The 14,595-nt window shown below is 38.8% G+C and overlaps 1 protein-coding gene across 1 annotated transcript in view; it reads left to right on the forward strand.

Annotated features, from left to right (window-relative positions):
- The window catches only part of LOC124804616 (probable E3 ubiquitin-protein ligase HERC1), a 790,356-nt gene that overhangs the window by 52,498 nt on the left and 723,263 nt on the right, over positions 1-14,595 (forward strand). The window contains exon 5 of the mRNA XM_047264817.1: positions 1,341-1,541. Within this exon, the coding sequence (XP_047120773.1) occupies positions 1,341-1,541 (201 nt within the window). The remainder of the gene's footprint in view (positions 1-1,340; positions 1,542-14,595) is intronic.

Consider the following 14,595-nt stretch of genomic DNA (forward strand, 5'->3'; position numbering starts at 1 on the left):
ACTTTTACTTCCCGATGAACACAAATACTGTAACACACATTCTGAAAAAACTGGTATTAACACACAAAAATTTTCTTCCTCCTAGCACTGTTGAAGATCTCGTGAACACAATATCCCGGCTACAGTCCCCAGTTGAAATATGGTGTCCCGGCTGAGACACAAAGTTGAAATATGGTCTCCCGGCTGAGACACAAAGTTGAAATATGCTCACTATTTTTTATTTACTTAAATTTGGCATATTTCGTGACAGTACCATTTCCGTTAGATGTGTACAAGGCGATATTGGTCTTGGCTTCAGTTGTCTAGTGGAAGTATGATTCCACAATGCATCTTTGTCGGCTGCAGAAATGATCTGGATCAATGTGTTTGCCTCATTTTTGGTGCTTCAAATACCATTTCTTCGAATGTAGTTTCTTCTTAAAGTTTATATAAAAAAATAGTAACATAATTCAAAATTTTTTATGACGGCGACCTGCACATCGTTCTACTGTCAACACACACCAAGAGTTAACTGCTGACTGACTATAGTCAAAGACGACTCTAGCGTCAAAGGCATTTTACACAACACACAAGCTTCCACTTATAATCAGTCTCTTTGCTATTCCTCGACACATTTACTAATAGTAATCAATATGCTTTCACTCACAAAAATATAAGTAAATTAACATATAATAAGGCAAATTATAATAAAAAAATTCTGACAAAAAATGTAAGAAAACATTAACAATTTGGTATCGACAAATCCGGTAGAAAATAACACATCTCCCAAATCCATTACAATGCCTCATTCAGTACCTTATCAAACTCTTTAATGTGAGCGGACCTTCAGCCTTTTATGGCAGTTCTGCTTGTATGTTAATGTGCAACCCACATTCCAGTGTAACATCTAAATATTTTGCATATGATGTTGCATCCTAATATACTCCCCCTACTGTGAGACACTGCGTTTTCCCTGTCTGTGGTTTAAAATGGAAAGCACACACTTGGGTTGTGATTGGGTTTTGGAAAAGTTGATTGTTATTGTCATCATCTTATTCCAAATTTTTCCTCTATGAATCTGAGCAATTTCTCCAAGTTTATCAACTCCCTTGTTGCAACAATACCCTTTTTCTATTATCATTAACTTCATAACATGCACATTTAAATTATTATATCTTCCTTCAATATTCATTATGGCCCAGATATAGTTTATATTTTAGTTCATGTAATGGATAGCACTGTTCTTGAAACTTGTATATGTTTATTTTTATAAATAGCGTTTGCTTACTTTTATTGTGACTTTTGTTAAATAAAACAATTTACCAGTCAATTATAATTTAAAATGCACACATTTCTTTCAGCTTGTGACAATGGCTAGCGAGTATACACGATCATGCCTGGGCACTGACAAATGTGAACCATTTGGGTCCACCCGAGGAAGTGCTATGGAAGCTTGTGAAGTCTATGTTTGTGGAAGCAATTCATCACACCAAGTTGCTGAGGAGAATCAGGAGAAAATTCTTATACCACAACTTGCAAAAGCATTCACCCAAGTACAGCAGGTACCATTATGTTAAAATGTTTTGGAAATTTAAACCCTATATTCCGTTATTTATGAAAAGCAAAAATTGTGATCAGCAGTGGCAATCATTTCATAATTTAATGTTGTATTGAACTTGATATGTTGTGTTAGGTGATACACACTGTTTATCAGAACAGGAGGGCCAGAGGACTGGAGGAAAAGAGGAACCAGGAAGGAAAAGATGTACATGTAAGGAAACAGTGCAAGGGAGCATAAGATTTGTACAAGATTAAGGTCAAGTGTCTAATTTGAGATAAATGGCATCCGAGAGACAACTGTGTAGGTTACGTAATAAAATAGCGTCAAGGATGGAAACTGTGGCTTGAATGAAGCATAAAGTGTCAGTGTTGGACATCCTGCAAGTACAGGGGGTAATGCATAGCTTCAGAACAAAATTGGCATTTGCAGTGATGGATCCTTTGAAGTTTTCACAATGTGTTGTCATGCAGTCCTCTTTCTAACTGTTAAATCTTTTCATGCGAGCTCAGATTTCTCTTATTTTTTTCAAAATGATCATTTCCCACACGTAGGTAGGTGTCAGCAACGTATTCTGGCATTCAGAGGAGAAAGCTGGTGATTGAAATTTCTTGAATAGATCTTGCTGCAATGGAAAATGGCTTTGTTTTAATGTTTGCCACTCGCAACTTGTATATAATATCTGTAACACTTGCTCTCCTGTTTCATGATAACATAAAATGAGCCACATTGTTTGGTTTGCTTCCTCACAGCATTATTGTTCATAATTCAGGGTGTATACGATCTGGGACAACCGGGAGATCCGGGAAAAAACTGGGAATTTTTTCATCCAGGATAAACCCAGGAAACACCCTGGAATTTTTTGGAATTTTTAATTGTTTTAGTTTTCAGTTAAATTTTTGTAATTTGGACTGGTAAGAACTGATACTCTAACAAAGAATATTACTGTATCCCGCTACTGCAGAATAATACTTCAACAATAAAACGTAAACAATAGAAAAAAACAAAAATTAATTGCAAAGGAAATGCGCCATATACAACATCGACACACAGTGCTCATGCAAGCATCTGCCAACAGCAAAATGTGTCAAAGGCTTTAGGAAGACTATGCTTCATAACAAATTGCCTCCGATGAGCATGAAGTCACAACTGTTTACATTAGATTCGTTTTAGCAGTTACGAGCGGGCTCATGCGGATACGCAGTTGAGTCACGTTTGAGCAGTAGTCTCTCCCGCTTCAGGCAACAGGAATGTGGCTGTTGGCTGTCCAAGCAGTCGCAGCAAGCAGCTAGATGCTACCGGGAAAAGGGAGCGCCAAATTCATGTTCTTGAGGGGAAAAAAAACTTGTTTCACAAAGCGCCTTGGTTTTTGAACACATTTTAAGTTGATTTCTGAATGAATCATAAGTTGATTTTTGAATGCGTGGATAGTGTACGTGATGTCTCTGTCAGGAGAATCCTCGTCGCATGTAGAAATAAACTTTCTGCAGACAAAAGGGGATGGGGCTTTACGAGCTGAGCAGAGTAAAGCTGAACGGCAGAATGCCAATCGCTGTCTGATTATGTGGGGGTACGAATGATCAGCATTGTTATAATTACGAGTGAAATCCGTAGATTCAGACTACGAGAATGGAAGTAAACGATTGACAGAAATGACAGGTGAGAAAGCGTACATATTACCTTCTCGGAGTGTCCAAGAAAATGAAATTTTGACAGAAAATGTTTGGTCAGATCGCTACACTAGTAAGGAACAGTTGTACAGTCCTCAGCTAGCAGCCACTTAAGTTCTAGTCTGGAAGTAATGCAGAAAACATGTTGTATGAACTCGTACTAACACCTAACCGGAAAATAATCGAGGGATAACTAAACCTGTGTTTCTAGCAGGGTTAATGAAGTTAGAAAATCGCCGAACAAGTTTTCACAATGGCAGGTATAGCTACAGAATTGGTGATGACAAGATGTTAGAACGAGGAAGGAGAAGAAACAGGGACCTCACACAAATTATGGAAGACTTACTACAATTCCAAATTCTATAAAAATTTTGTAATACTATTTTTCGATCTCATGCTTGAGAAACTGGTGCGTATGAATGAAATGTGAAACTACTTCATAACATAAAGATTTTTGCTTGTGGTAGGCCTAACAGACATTTGATATTGGTACTTTGTGAATTACATTCTGTCGTGTTATAAAAATGGCCCTTTTGTGCCAAAACAGTCTCGTTTATTTGGTGTGTGTTACAAAATTGCTGCAATATTAGAAAGGCCTATTTTGTTTTATCTAGCAGACAGTGCCAAAATAGTCATAATCAGATCGAGAAACAACACCAGTCTTGGGTATTATTTGTATTAGCAGCTTTTTCAGTATTAGATAACAACATTTCGATTTTTCATGAAAAAAAAAACGTTTGACGAACTTTGATGAGGTAAAGATTCTTTTGCAGAAAGGAAAGCACGCCATGTAAATCTGTAGCAAAGTTAGAGAGAAAAAATTCTAGGAGCTAAGGATTGAAGAAATGTGTACTTTCTTGCTTGTCTCTTGTGTTTATTGATTTTATGTATCCTATATTTAATTTTATGTCACCAGCAAGTTATTAGCTAATAGGCTATAAAGTGTGCAAATTTTCTGAAGAGTTCTTGTTCTCCCGGTTACAAATAATCCCATCTGCTATTAATTGCGAGATTTTTTAAAGAGGGGCAGGCTATCAAACCAGCCGAATGGGAGCAGGATAGGCACCACAGCTTATATGTTGCTGCACATTAAAGATATTTTCCCTGCGTTTCATTTTCTAAAGTGCCGGGAAATTTGATGCCCGTGTATAAAACCATAACAATTCAAAGGATTGAGAAGGGAAAATATGCTGTCACTTAACAGGGAAAAAGCTTGTTTTCACCCGGGTGAAAGTGTATTTTTAACTGGGAAATACGGGAATTTTTTTCTTTGTCCACGTATACACCCTGTAATTGACAAACTGCCTGTTGGCTTCTGTCTTGGGTTTTTCGGCTGTCGTTCATCTGATGATTTTTCTGTCCTTTATGTTCTGTGATCCTGGTGTTGATTGATCGTCCAGTCACTCCAAAATAAAATTTTCTGCATGTGCGTGGTATGTGGTATATTCCCAACATTGCAAGTGGGTCCCTTTTCTCCTTTGCTGATCTGAGACATTCTTTGATCATCGTTGTTGCTTTGTAAATAGTCTTTACACCGTGTTTGCACAATATACAGCCGATTCTGTCCATCACCCTGGGAATGTATTCCAGAATGGCTGTAACCAACATTTCTTTTTCTGATTGTCACTTTGCCAAGTGTTTGGCCCTGTTATACTTCTAATATAACTTGTAGAGTACCCATTTTCCAAGTGTTGTATTTTGTGTCTGAGGCCCTGGGGCTCATGTATTCATCTTGCTCGCATTACAAGCATATTAATCATGCTTGGGTGGTGATTTGATAGTTTGTGCAGGTATTGGTCTGTGTGTCCCAGGTTTTCATCATCCCTTGTAACCAGCATATCTAGAAATGGTAGCTTTTTGTCCTTCTCTACTTTCATGTTAAATTTTATGTTGGCATGGAGGCTGTTCAAGTGTCTTTGGAAGCCACCGAGCTGCTCTTCACCCATGGCTCCACACAACAAAAGTATCATTGCTGTAGCTGTACCACACCTTAGGTTTACAGGATACCAAGTCCAGTGCCTGTGCTTTGAAATGTTCCATGAAGAATTTGGCCACCACTGGACCAATAGCAGTGCTTTCCAGCTGTTCATAGAAGTTGCAGTTCAATGTGAAATAGCTCATGGTGAGACATGCTTTGTGATGTCTTGAGGGAAAACGGAAGCAATGTGTCAGTTTTCCCCACGTGTGGCTAGAGCAGAGAGGCCAAGTATTTTGGTAGTTCATATGTTGATGAGGCAGGAGAGCTAACTATTGGTCTTAGTGGAAAGTTATTCTTATGGATCTTAAGTAATCTGAACAGCCAAGGTGGAAGGGTGTCTGTATTGTGCAGGTTGCTCTGTACATCAACCGGCAGAGAAGATGCCTTGGTTAATCGATTTGTATTCTGTATGATATGCAGCGTTGGATCTGCACGTAGTTTTTGGTACGTTGCCAGATCTAATAGGCCCCAGATCTTCTGCTCATAATCTTCGGTCCTCATTACAACGGTCACATTTCCTTTATCAGCAGGCAGTACCAATATACTCTTGTTGGCATTAAGATTCTTAATAGCTTGTACCTCTTCTTTCTTTAGGTTGCAAGCTGGTGGTTTTGCTCGGCGCAGTATTCTGGCTGGTTCAGTGCACATTGCTTCCGCTCTTTCACAAGGAAGCGCCCAAATGGCCATTTCGATATTAGCAATGGTATCCTCCATATCTATAGTTCTTGGAATGATAATGAAATTCTCTCCTTTTTGAAGGACATAAATTGTGCTTTCTTCTTCCGTCGTGGGTCAAGGTGTCGGTACTGTCTGCATACCTCCTCTCTGTAGAGACCTGTGACGGTCATTTGCTGCAGCACAGGAAGCCAAGATCCATTTACCTTGAGGTTTTCTATAGCATCTCTGAACAAGTGGGTGTGCTAGTTCTTTTCTACAGCCTGAACTTCCGTGTCGGCAAATTTTACTACATAGCTGGTCTCACACGGAGCATGCTCTGCCATGGCTGATTGCTCCACCTACCCCAACTTGCAGTGTTGCTTATGTTCTATGATCCTGGTGTTGATTGATTGTCCAGTCATTCCAACATAAACTTTTCCACATGTGCATAGTATGTGGTGTATTCCCATTGTTGTAAGGGGATCCCTTTTTCCATTTGCCGATCTAAGACACTCTTTGATCTTTTTTTTTCAGTTTATAAATAGTCTTTATGCCATGTTTGCATGTCTTCTCTGCTGGCAGACATAGAGAGGAACATGTGCAACACAGAAGCCTTACTACCTTGGCTGAGTGAATCACCTAAGATTCATAAGAATAACTTTCCACTAAGACCAATTGTTTGTAGCTCCTGGCAAAATACTTGGTCTCTCTGCTCCAGCTGCATGTGAGGGAGACTACCACATATGTAAAGGACTCGGGACATTTCATTGAGAAGCTGAAGAAACCAAAATTTGCACCAAACGATATCCTGGTCAGCTTTGGTGTTGTTTCTTTATTTACAAAAGTGCCACTCAGTGACACTCTGGAGCAAATCACTTCCATTTTACCGCAAGACATCACAAAGCTCTTTCACGTATTTCTCACCATGAGCTATTTCACATGGAATGGCAGTTTCTACGAACAGTTGGAATGTGTCGCCATGGGTAATCCCCGTAGTCCACTGGTAGCCAACTACTTCATGGAACATTTCAAAGCACAGCCACTGGACTTGGCACCTTGTAAATCTAATGTGTAGTACAAATACATCAATGATACCTTTGTTCTGTGGAGCCATGGTGAAGAACAGCTTGGTGACTTCGTAAGAGACTTGAACAGCCTCCATGCCAACATAAAATTTACCTTGGAAATGGAAAAGGACAAAAAACCACCATTTGTAGATGTGCTGGTTACGAGGGAAGGTGAAAATCTGTGACACAGCGTGTATAAAAAACTGAAATACACAGACCAATACGTGCACAACCTATCAGACAGAAAAGAGGCATGATTAATACGCTTGTAACGCAAGCAAGACAAATATATGAGCCACAGCACCTCAGACACGAAATACAACACTTGGAAAGTGTTCCGAGGAGCAATAGGTACTCTACAAGTTGTATTAGAAGTATAACAGGGCCAAACACATGGCAAAGTGACAAACTGAAAAAAGAAATGTCGGGTACGACCTTTCTGCCATACATTCCCAGAGTGATGGGCAGGATCGGCCGTGTATTGTGCAAACACGGTGTAAAGACTATTTACAAACCATCGAAGATGATCAAAGAGTGTCTCAGACCAGCAAAGGAGAAAAGGGACCCACTTGCAATGTCAGGAATACACCACATACCATGCACCTGTGGAAAACTTTATGTTGGAATGAGTGTATGATCAATCAACATTAGGATCACAAACATAAGCGACATTGCAGGTTGGGGCAGGTGGAGAAATTGGCCAGGCAGAGCATGTGCAGTAAAATTTGCTGACACGGAAGTTCTGGCTGTGGAGAACAACTATCACACCTGCTTGTCAAGAGAAGCTATAGAAATACATAAACACAAGAATAGCTTCAACAAAGAAGAAGAAAGCCTCAAGGTAAACGGATCCTGGTTTCCCATGCTGCAGCGAAAGACCGTCGCAGGTGGGGAGAGAACCGCACTGGAAATGACCGCAGAGAAGCGCTTGGACATTGGCCCTCCAGGTACATATAGTCTGTGTCTGTGAGCTTGGCTCCAGTCCAACAATGGAGGGTGAAACTTTGACAATGCCAGACACTCGTGTGGGCGAAACATCAGAGATAATCATCAGACGAATGTTGGCCAATAAACCCGAGACAGATGCCAACAGACAGTTTGTCAACAAGTGGTCATGAAAGCACTAACAATTTTGCTCATAATTGTAATCCTAAGTATTTAGTTGTACGAATATAATAGAGGGAAACATTCCACGTGGGAAAAATATATCTAAAAACAAAGATGATGTGACTCACCAAACGAAAGCGCTGGCAGGTTGATAGATACACAAACATACACACAAAATTCAAGCTTTCGCAACCAATGGTTGCTTCATCAGGAAAGAGGGAAGGAGAGGGAAAGACGAAAGGATGTTGGTTTTAAGGGAGAGGGTAAGGAGTCATTCCAATCCCGGGAGCGGAAAGACTTACCTTAGGGGGAAAAAAGGACAGGTATACACTAGCGCGCACACACTCACACACACACACACACACACACACACACACACACACACACACACACACACACACACACACACCCATCCGCACATACACAGTCACAAGCAGACATTTGTAAACGCAAAGAGTTTGGGCAGAGATGTCAGTCGAGGTGGAAGTACAGAGGCAAAGATGTTGTTGAAAGACAGGTGAGGTATGAGCGGCGGCAACTTGAAATTAACGCTCGTTATCCGCCAGGCCTCAACCTCCGCTAATTTCAAGTTGCCGCCACTCATACCTCACCTGTCTTTCAACAACATCTTTGCCTCTGTACTTCCACCTCAACTGACATCTCTGCCCAAACTCTTTGCGTTTACAAATGTCTGCTTGTGACTGTGTATGTGCAAATCCTGACAGCAAATCATGAAGCTAGTTGCACAATTGAGACAATTTTATTAGCAGTTTTATTAGAAGCCACTTTCGGGGAACGCTGTCAAAAACCTTCTGGAAATCTAGAAGTATGGAATCAGTGTGACATCTCCTGTTGATAGCATTCATTACTTTGCGAAAATAAAGACATAGTTCTGTTTCCCGAGAATGATAATTTTTAAATGCATGCTGATTATACGTCAATAATTTATTTTTTTCAAGCAAATTCATAATGTTAGACCACAATACATGTTCCAGAATACTGCTGCAAATTGATGTTAGTGATGGGGAGCTGTAATTTAGTGGATTACTCCTATTTTACGAGAACCACAACAATGAAAATAGGATTCTTCTTTAACATTTAGTGTTTTGAGTGAATCAGTGAAGTTTACAGTGATTTTGCAAACATGATAAATTGGTTGTATTCTGTAAGTGTAATATATAAGTGCTCTCAATTATAAGGATGGTTTGAACACTGCAGTGTTTTACTACACATGGTCCTATTGGAGGTCGTGTGCCGTCACCTTCCACTGACTTTGTCAGATTAAATTTCTGTAATCTCTTTGTCTTTTGTTGATGTAGCTCTTTACTCATTTCATGTCTATGAAGCTTTCTCCTTCTCGATGGGATCCATGGAACATAATGAATGAATGAATTAATTAATTAATGCCTGAATGAATGATTGAATTTCATGTGACAGAAATGGTAGGTACAGGCAGTGAACATAAGATTCAAGAAAAGGGCAGTAACTAAGTGGTACTTGTGTTTGACTCAGGATTCACAAAAATGTGGAACCCAGAAAAAATCTCCTTGAAGTAATTATAAATGTCAAGAAGAAATGAACAATATACTGCTTGTCCATGAGTAGTTGACGATTCAAGTGGTGGCTGCCAGGAATGGCAGGAGGCATCCTTGCCACTGCATTAGGTCAACCCAAGAGAGAGGAGCAGTGAGGGAAAGGTACTGTTGGCTCTTGGAGCAGTGCTGGCACCATTAAACATTTCATGCCTTTCAGTGTGTACAGTGATATTTTGCATCTAGGGACAGCTCAATGTTGGCAGTTCTCTGGGACAAATGAATATCTTTCAACTGTGCTGATTTTCTTCTGTTCAGGACAGGACCATTGAAATCATCAAGTTATCATGGATGAGCTTTATCATAATTGGCTAGGAAACAGTAATAACATTGTTGCAGAAACAGGATTTCTTAAGTCAGAAATGTGGCAGGCAGCATGTATTGCATATGCTATTAGAGTTGGAAACTGTACAAAAGTTGTTACTAAGAGAAATACAAGTTGGTGTATATATATATATATATATATATATATATATCTAAAAAGAAAGATGATGAAACTTACCAAACAAAAGCGCTGGCAGGTCGATAGACACACAAACAAACACAAACATACACACAAAATTCTAGCTTTCGCAACCAATGGTTGCCTCGTCAGGAAAGAGGGAAGGAGAAGGAAAGACAAAAGGATATGGGTTTTAAGGGAGAGGGTAACGAGTCATTCCAATCCCGGGAGCGGAAAGACTTACCTTAGGGGGAAAAAAGGACAGGTATACACTCGCACACACACACATATCCATCCACACATACACAGACACAAGCAGACATTTGTAAAGGCAAAGCCCAAACTCTTTGCCTTTACAAATGTCTGCTTGTGTCTGTGTATGTGTGGATGGATATGTGTGTGTGTGCGAGTGTATACCTGTCCTTTTTTCCCCCTAAGGTAAGTCTTTCCGCTCCCGGGATTGGAATGACTCGTTACCCTCTCCCTTAAAACCCATATCCTTTTGTCTTTCCTTCTCCTTCCCTCTTTCCTGACGAGGCAACCATTGGTTGCGAAAGCTAGAATTTTGTGTGTATGTTTGTGTTTGTTTGTGTGTCTATCGACCTGCCAGCGCTTTTGTTTGGTAAGTTTCATCATCTTTCTTTTTAGATATATTTTTCCCACGTGGAATATTTCCCTCATTATATTTATATATATATATATATATATATAAAAAAAAAATACAAAGATGAGGTGACTTACCGAACAAAAACGCTGGCAGGTCGATAGACACACAAACAAACACAAACATACACACAAAATTCAAGCTTTCGCAACAAATTGTTGCCTCATCAGGAAAGAGGGAAGGAGAGGGGAAGACGAAAGGAAGTGGGTTTTAAAGGAGAGGGTAAGGAGTCATTCCAATCCCGGGAGCGGAAAGACTTACCTTAGGGGGAAAAAAGAACAGGTATACACTCGCACACACGCACATATCCATCCACACATACAGACACAAGCAGACATATGTCTGCTTGTGTCTGTATGTGTGGATGGATATGTGCGTGTGTGCGAGTGTATACCTGTTCTTTTTTCCCCCTAAGGTAAGTCTTTCCGCTCCCGGGATTGGAATGACTCCTTACCCTCTCCTTTAAAACCCACTTCCTTTCGTCTTCCCCTCTCCTTCCCTCTTTCCTGATGAGGCAACAATTTGTTGCGAAAGCTTGAATTTTGTGTGTATGTTTGTGTTTGTTTGTGTGTCTATCGACCTGCCAGCGTTTTTGTTCGGTAAGTCACCTCATCTTTGTATTTATATATAATTTTTCCCACGTGGAATGTTTCCTTCCATTATATATATATATATATATATATATATATATATATATATATATATATATATATATATATATGATAGCTTGCTGCATATCCAGCTACTACCTTAGTAGTGTATTACAGTTTTAGAAATTCAAACCATTATAGCACATGTAAAACACTTTCATAATGCCTTCCCATGTTTGTGGACCCAAAATAGGAAGACTGATGTCATTCCAAAAATATCAGCATCATTACTGATGGGTAGTTCCATTAGTAACAGAATGACACTCAGTGATTTTTTTTGCACATTAAGGATAGAAAAGACCAAGGATCACAATAAAAGACCAAAAATTTAATATTGCATTTTCTACATAAGCAAAGGCACACAAGTTATGTATTTTAAGAGTTGAAGTTTCATTCGTATAAGGAGACTTACTTAAATAAAACTTTCTGGTAATGGAATGACACAATTCAGACATGCATATTGTTTGCATTCATAATGCATCAGTTATTCAGCTCGTCCATTTCCTATAAAAATTCACAAAAATTATACAGTGAAGAGGGATAAATGGGAAACAAAATGGTGTAGAACATAAATGCATGAAACTAATATTTTACTAACAAAATAAAAAAAAATCACTGGTAATGGAATGACCCTTAATAATAACGGAATGACACTTTCACTTGAAAATTACCAGTTTTATTCTTCACTGCTGATTGGGTAGGGAAAATGTTAGTTATTCCTCTGATCTATAGTAGGTGCAGCTAGTTTCTCTACAATTTGTCTTTTTCTGCCCAACATTTATCTTCCGTTGAGGGAAATGTAAATATCTTTCCATTTGCATCATTCTTTCTAAGAAATGAAATTTCGTAACCATCTTCAGCATAAATCACCTGCCCCACAAAAAATCTTGATCTGTTTCTTACGGCATAGGAAACCAGAGCAAAATCCCCTTGATACAAAGCTGTATGATTGATCAGTTCTTGTGAATTTTCTTTGGCTGAAAATCGCTTTTTGAAATTCTGCACAAACCTCTTGGGAGATAGCGAGTAATGCTGGTACTCAATAATATATGGAGTGATAGGAGTAACAGCATGGATGGTTTTTATGTGGTCTATTGGAACTATTCCTATCCATGTTTGATCTAATTCCTCTGTATTCTCTGTAATTTGCAAGGCAGAGATATAAAAAATGTTTATGCCATGACATCTTTCATGTGCAACTTTTGCAAAGTCCTCAGCACCAGATAGTATGTGTTTCCCAGCTTTGCAGATATTCCAGACTGCACACTTTACAGTTCCACCAATCCCATCCATGATACCTTTGCCATGTGATGTGGCAAGGAAGTTCCACGAAATATTTATTCTATAACATTCTCTGAAAAATGTCAAGTGGCAAACAGGAAACGCTGCTTAAATCGACTGGCTGCACCATCACCCATGAATGTGACAGATCCTACCTCTGGGTTTGTGGATATAATGTACTGTACAATTTTACTTAGGAAAGCATGCACTGAATATCACTAACAACAGCACAAGAATATCCATGATTTTGTGAGTCCCAAACATATGCTGTAAACAAAGTGATTTGTTGTTTTGATCAATGGGCATTCTGGCTTCATTCTGCAGTTGAACAGTATAATTTTCTGCAAAATCTACTTGCACCAAATGTTCTTCTTGTTTGCAGAATTCTTTTTGTTTTCAAAAAAATTTGATTGTTGTCTTTTAATAAATGTATGTTGTAAGAATTGGGGTAGCATGTTTGAAAGAACATCAAGACTCTGACCAACAGTTCCATGAATCTCTTTCAGAGTGATTCACCGGTTCACTGTTTGCCATTGGGTCCATTCAGTCAGCTTCTTCATTAAGTTCTCATCCAAAGAATACTTGTCTTTCAAAGATACATTTGCACACTTTTCACATTTTGACATCATGCAAACGTCTTTCTCTTGATTGCAGACTATTGTGCTAATGAAGTCAGAAAATATGGTTTTCACTTGTGGAACAAACCTCGTTTATAACTTCCAAAAGTAGCTTTACATTCTCATGTTAGCAGGAGAGACACACATTGTGCAGTGTATCCTGTAAGAGGCACACAAACTTTTGTCTCAATGAACAGAACTTGGACAATTTTATTGGTGTTTCAGGGAATTCCTCTTTATCTATAGCATGGTTTTCTTTCAGGATCATGATCATGTATCTCTTCTGGGCTTTGGTTTTTCCACCTTCCTTATCCTTCACTATCACATAATCTTTCATTCCAGGAGTTTGCCATGAAATGTCATCTCAAACATAAAAAGTAGCAACAGCTTCTTCTGTGCCTGGATTTAGGCGTTGAATCTGATTTTTCAGCTGTTGTTCACTTACTAAAACTCTATGAGCAACGCTAATTCCAAGACAACTTTCTTCCACTTTCTTGGACTTCTAGGCAAACAAGTTCCCACATGTTTAACTGCTTTCCTTAATGTAGCAGGAGATTTATATGGACTATTGGTGTAGATGATGCAAGCACCACCACCATTGCCTTCACTGCTGGCTCTAACTTTATTTCTGAATTTTCTTTTATCAAGTTTCTCTTTGCTTCTTAAGTTGAGCAGGAGTTAAACTTTGCCGTTTCAGCCTTTTCCTTTCCCTGTCCTTCCCATTAATATCACCACTTAACCCTTTCTCCTTGAGTCTTTTCCGGTGTTCTCTCATTTTCTCAGCTGATGTGAGAAGCCTGATAACAACTGTAAAAATGAGATATCTTGTTTGAGAATTAGTGTGGAAACACTGTAATTGTGAGAAATAAGCCAATATCTATTTTAAATAAAAAAAAAATTATATTCAGCATAGTGATCTTCTAACAACACAATACATAAACATGTCTCTATTATTTAGGCATAATAATTAGTGACCTTCAAAGATAATCAACATTCTGTTGCAGTACATAGGAAATATTGAGGTTTTCTTATAATTTGGCATTGCTATTGCTTCCTATAGAAAGCATAGATTATGGACGAAGAAATAGTTTTTATCAAAATAATTAACTTCATTCTACGTGCAGTATGCAGCCATTTAACTGTAGTCTTCACTAAAGAAGCTTGTTAACTCACCTTTCAGCAGTTACTCTTCAGATTCATTGAATGTTAAGTTTCTTCTCTCGGAAAAATACATTCTTGATTTGTGGGATTTCCCCATTTTCCCTCCAATTTTTACTAACAGTATAGCCACCATATAAAATTGCAGTATAGCCAGCAAATAAATGTATTTGAC

This window comes from Schistocerca piceifrons, chromosome 7 (assembly GCF_021461385.2).
Source record: "Schistocerca piceifrons isolate TAMUIC-IGC-003096 chromosome 7, iqSchPice1.1, whole genome shotgun sequence".
Classification (NCBI taxonomy): Eukaryota; Metazoa; Arthropoda; class Insecta; order Orthoptera; family Acrididae; genus Schistocerca; species Schistocerca piceifrons.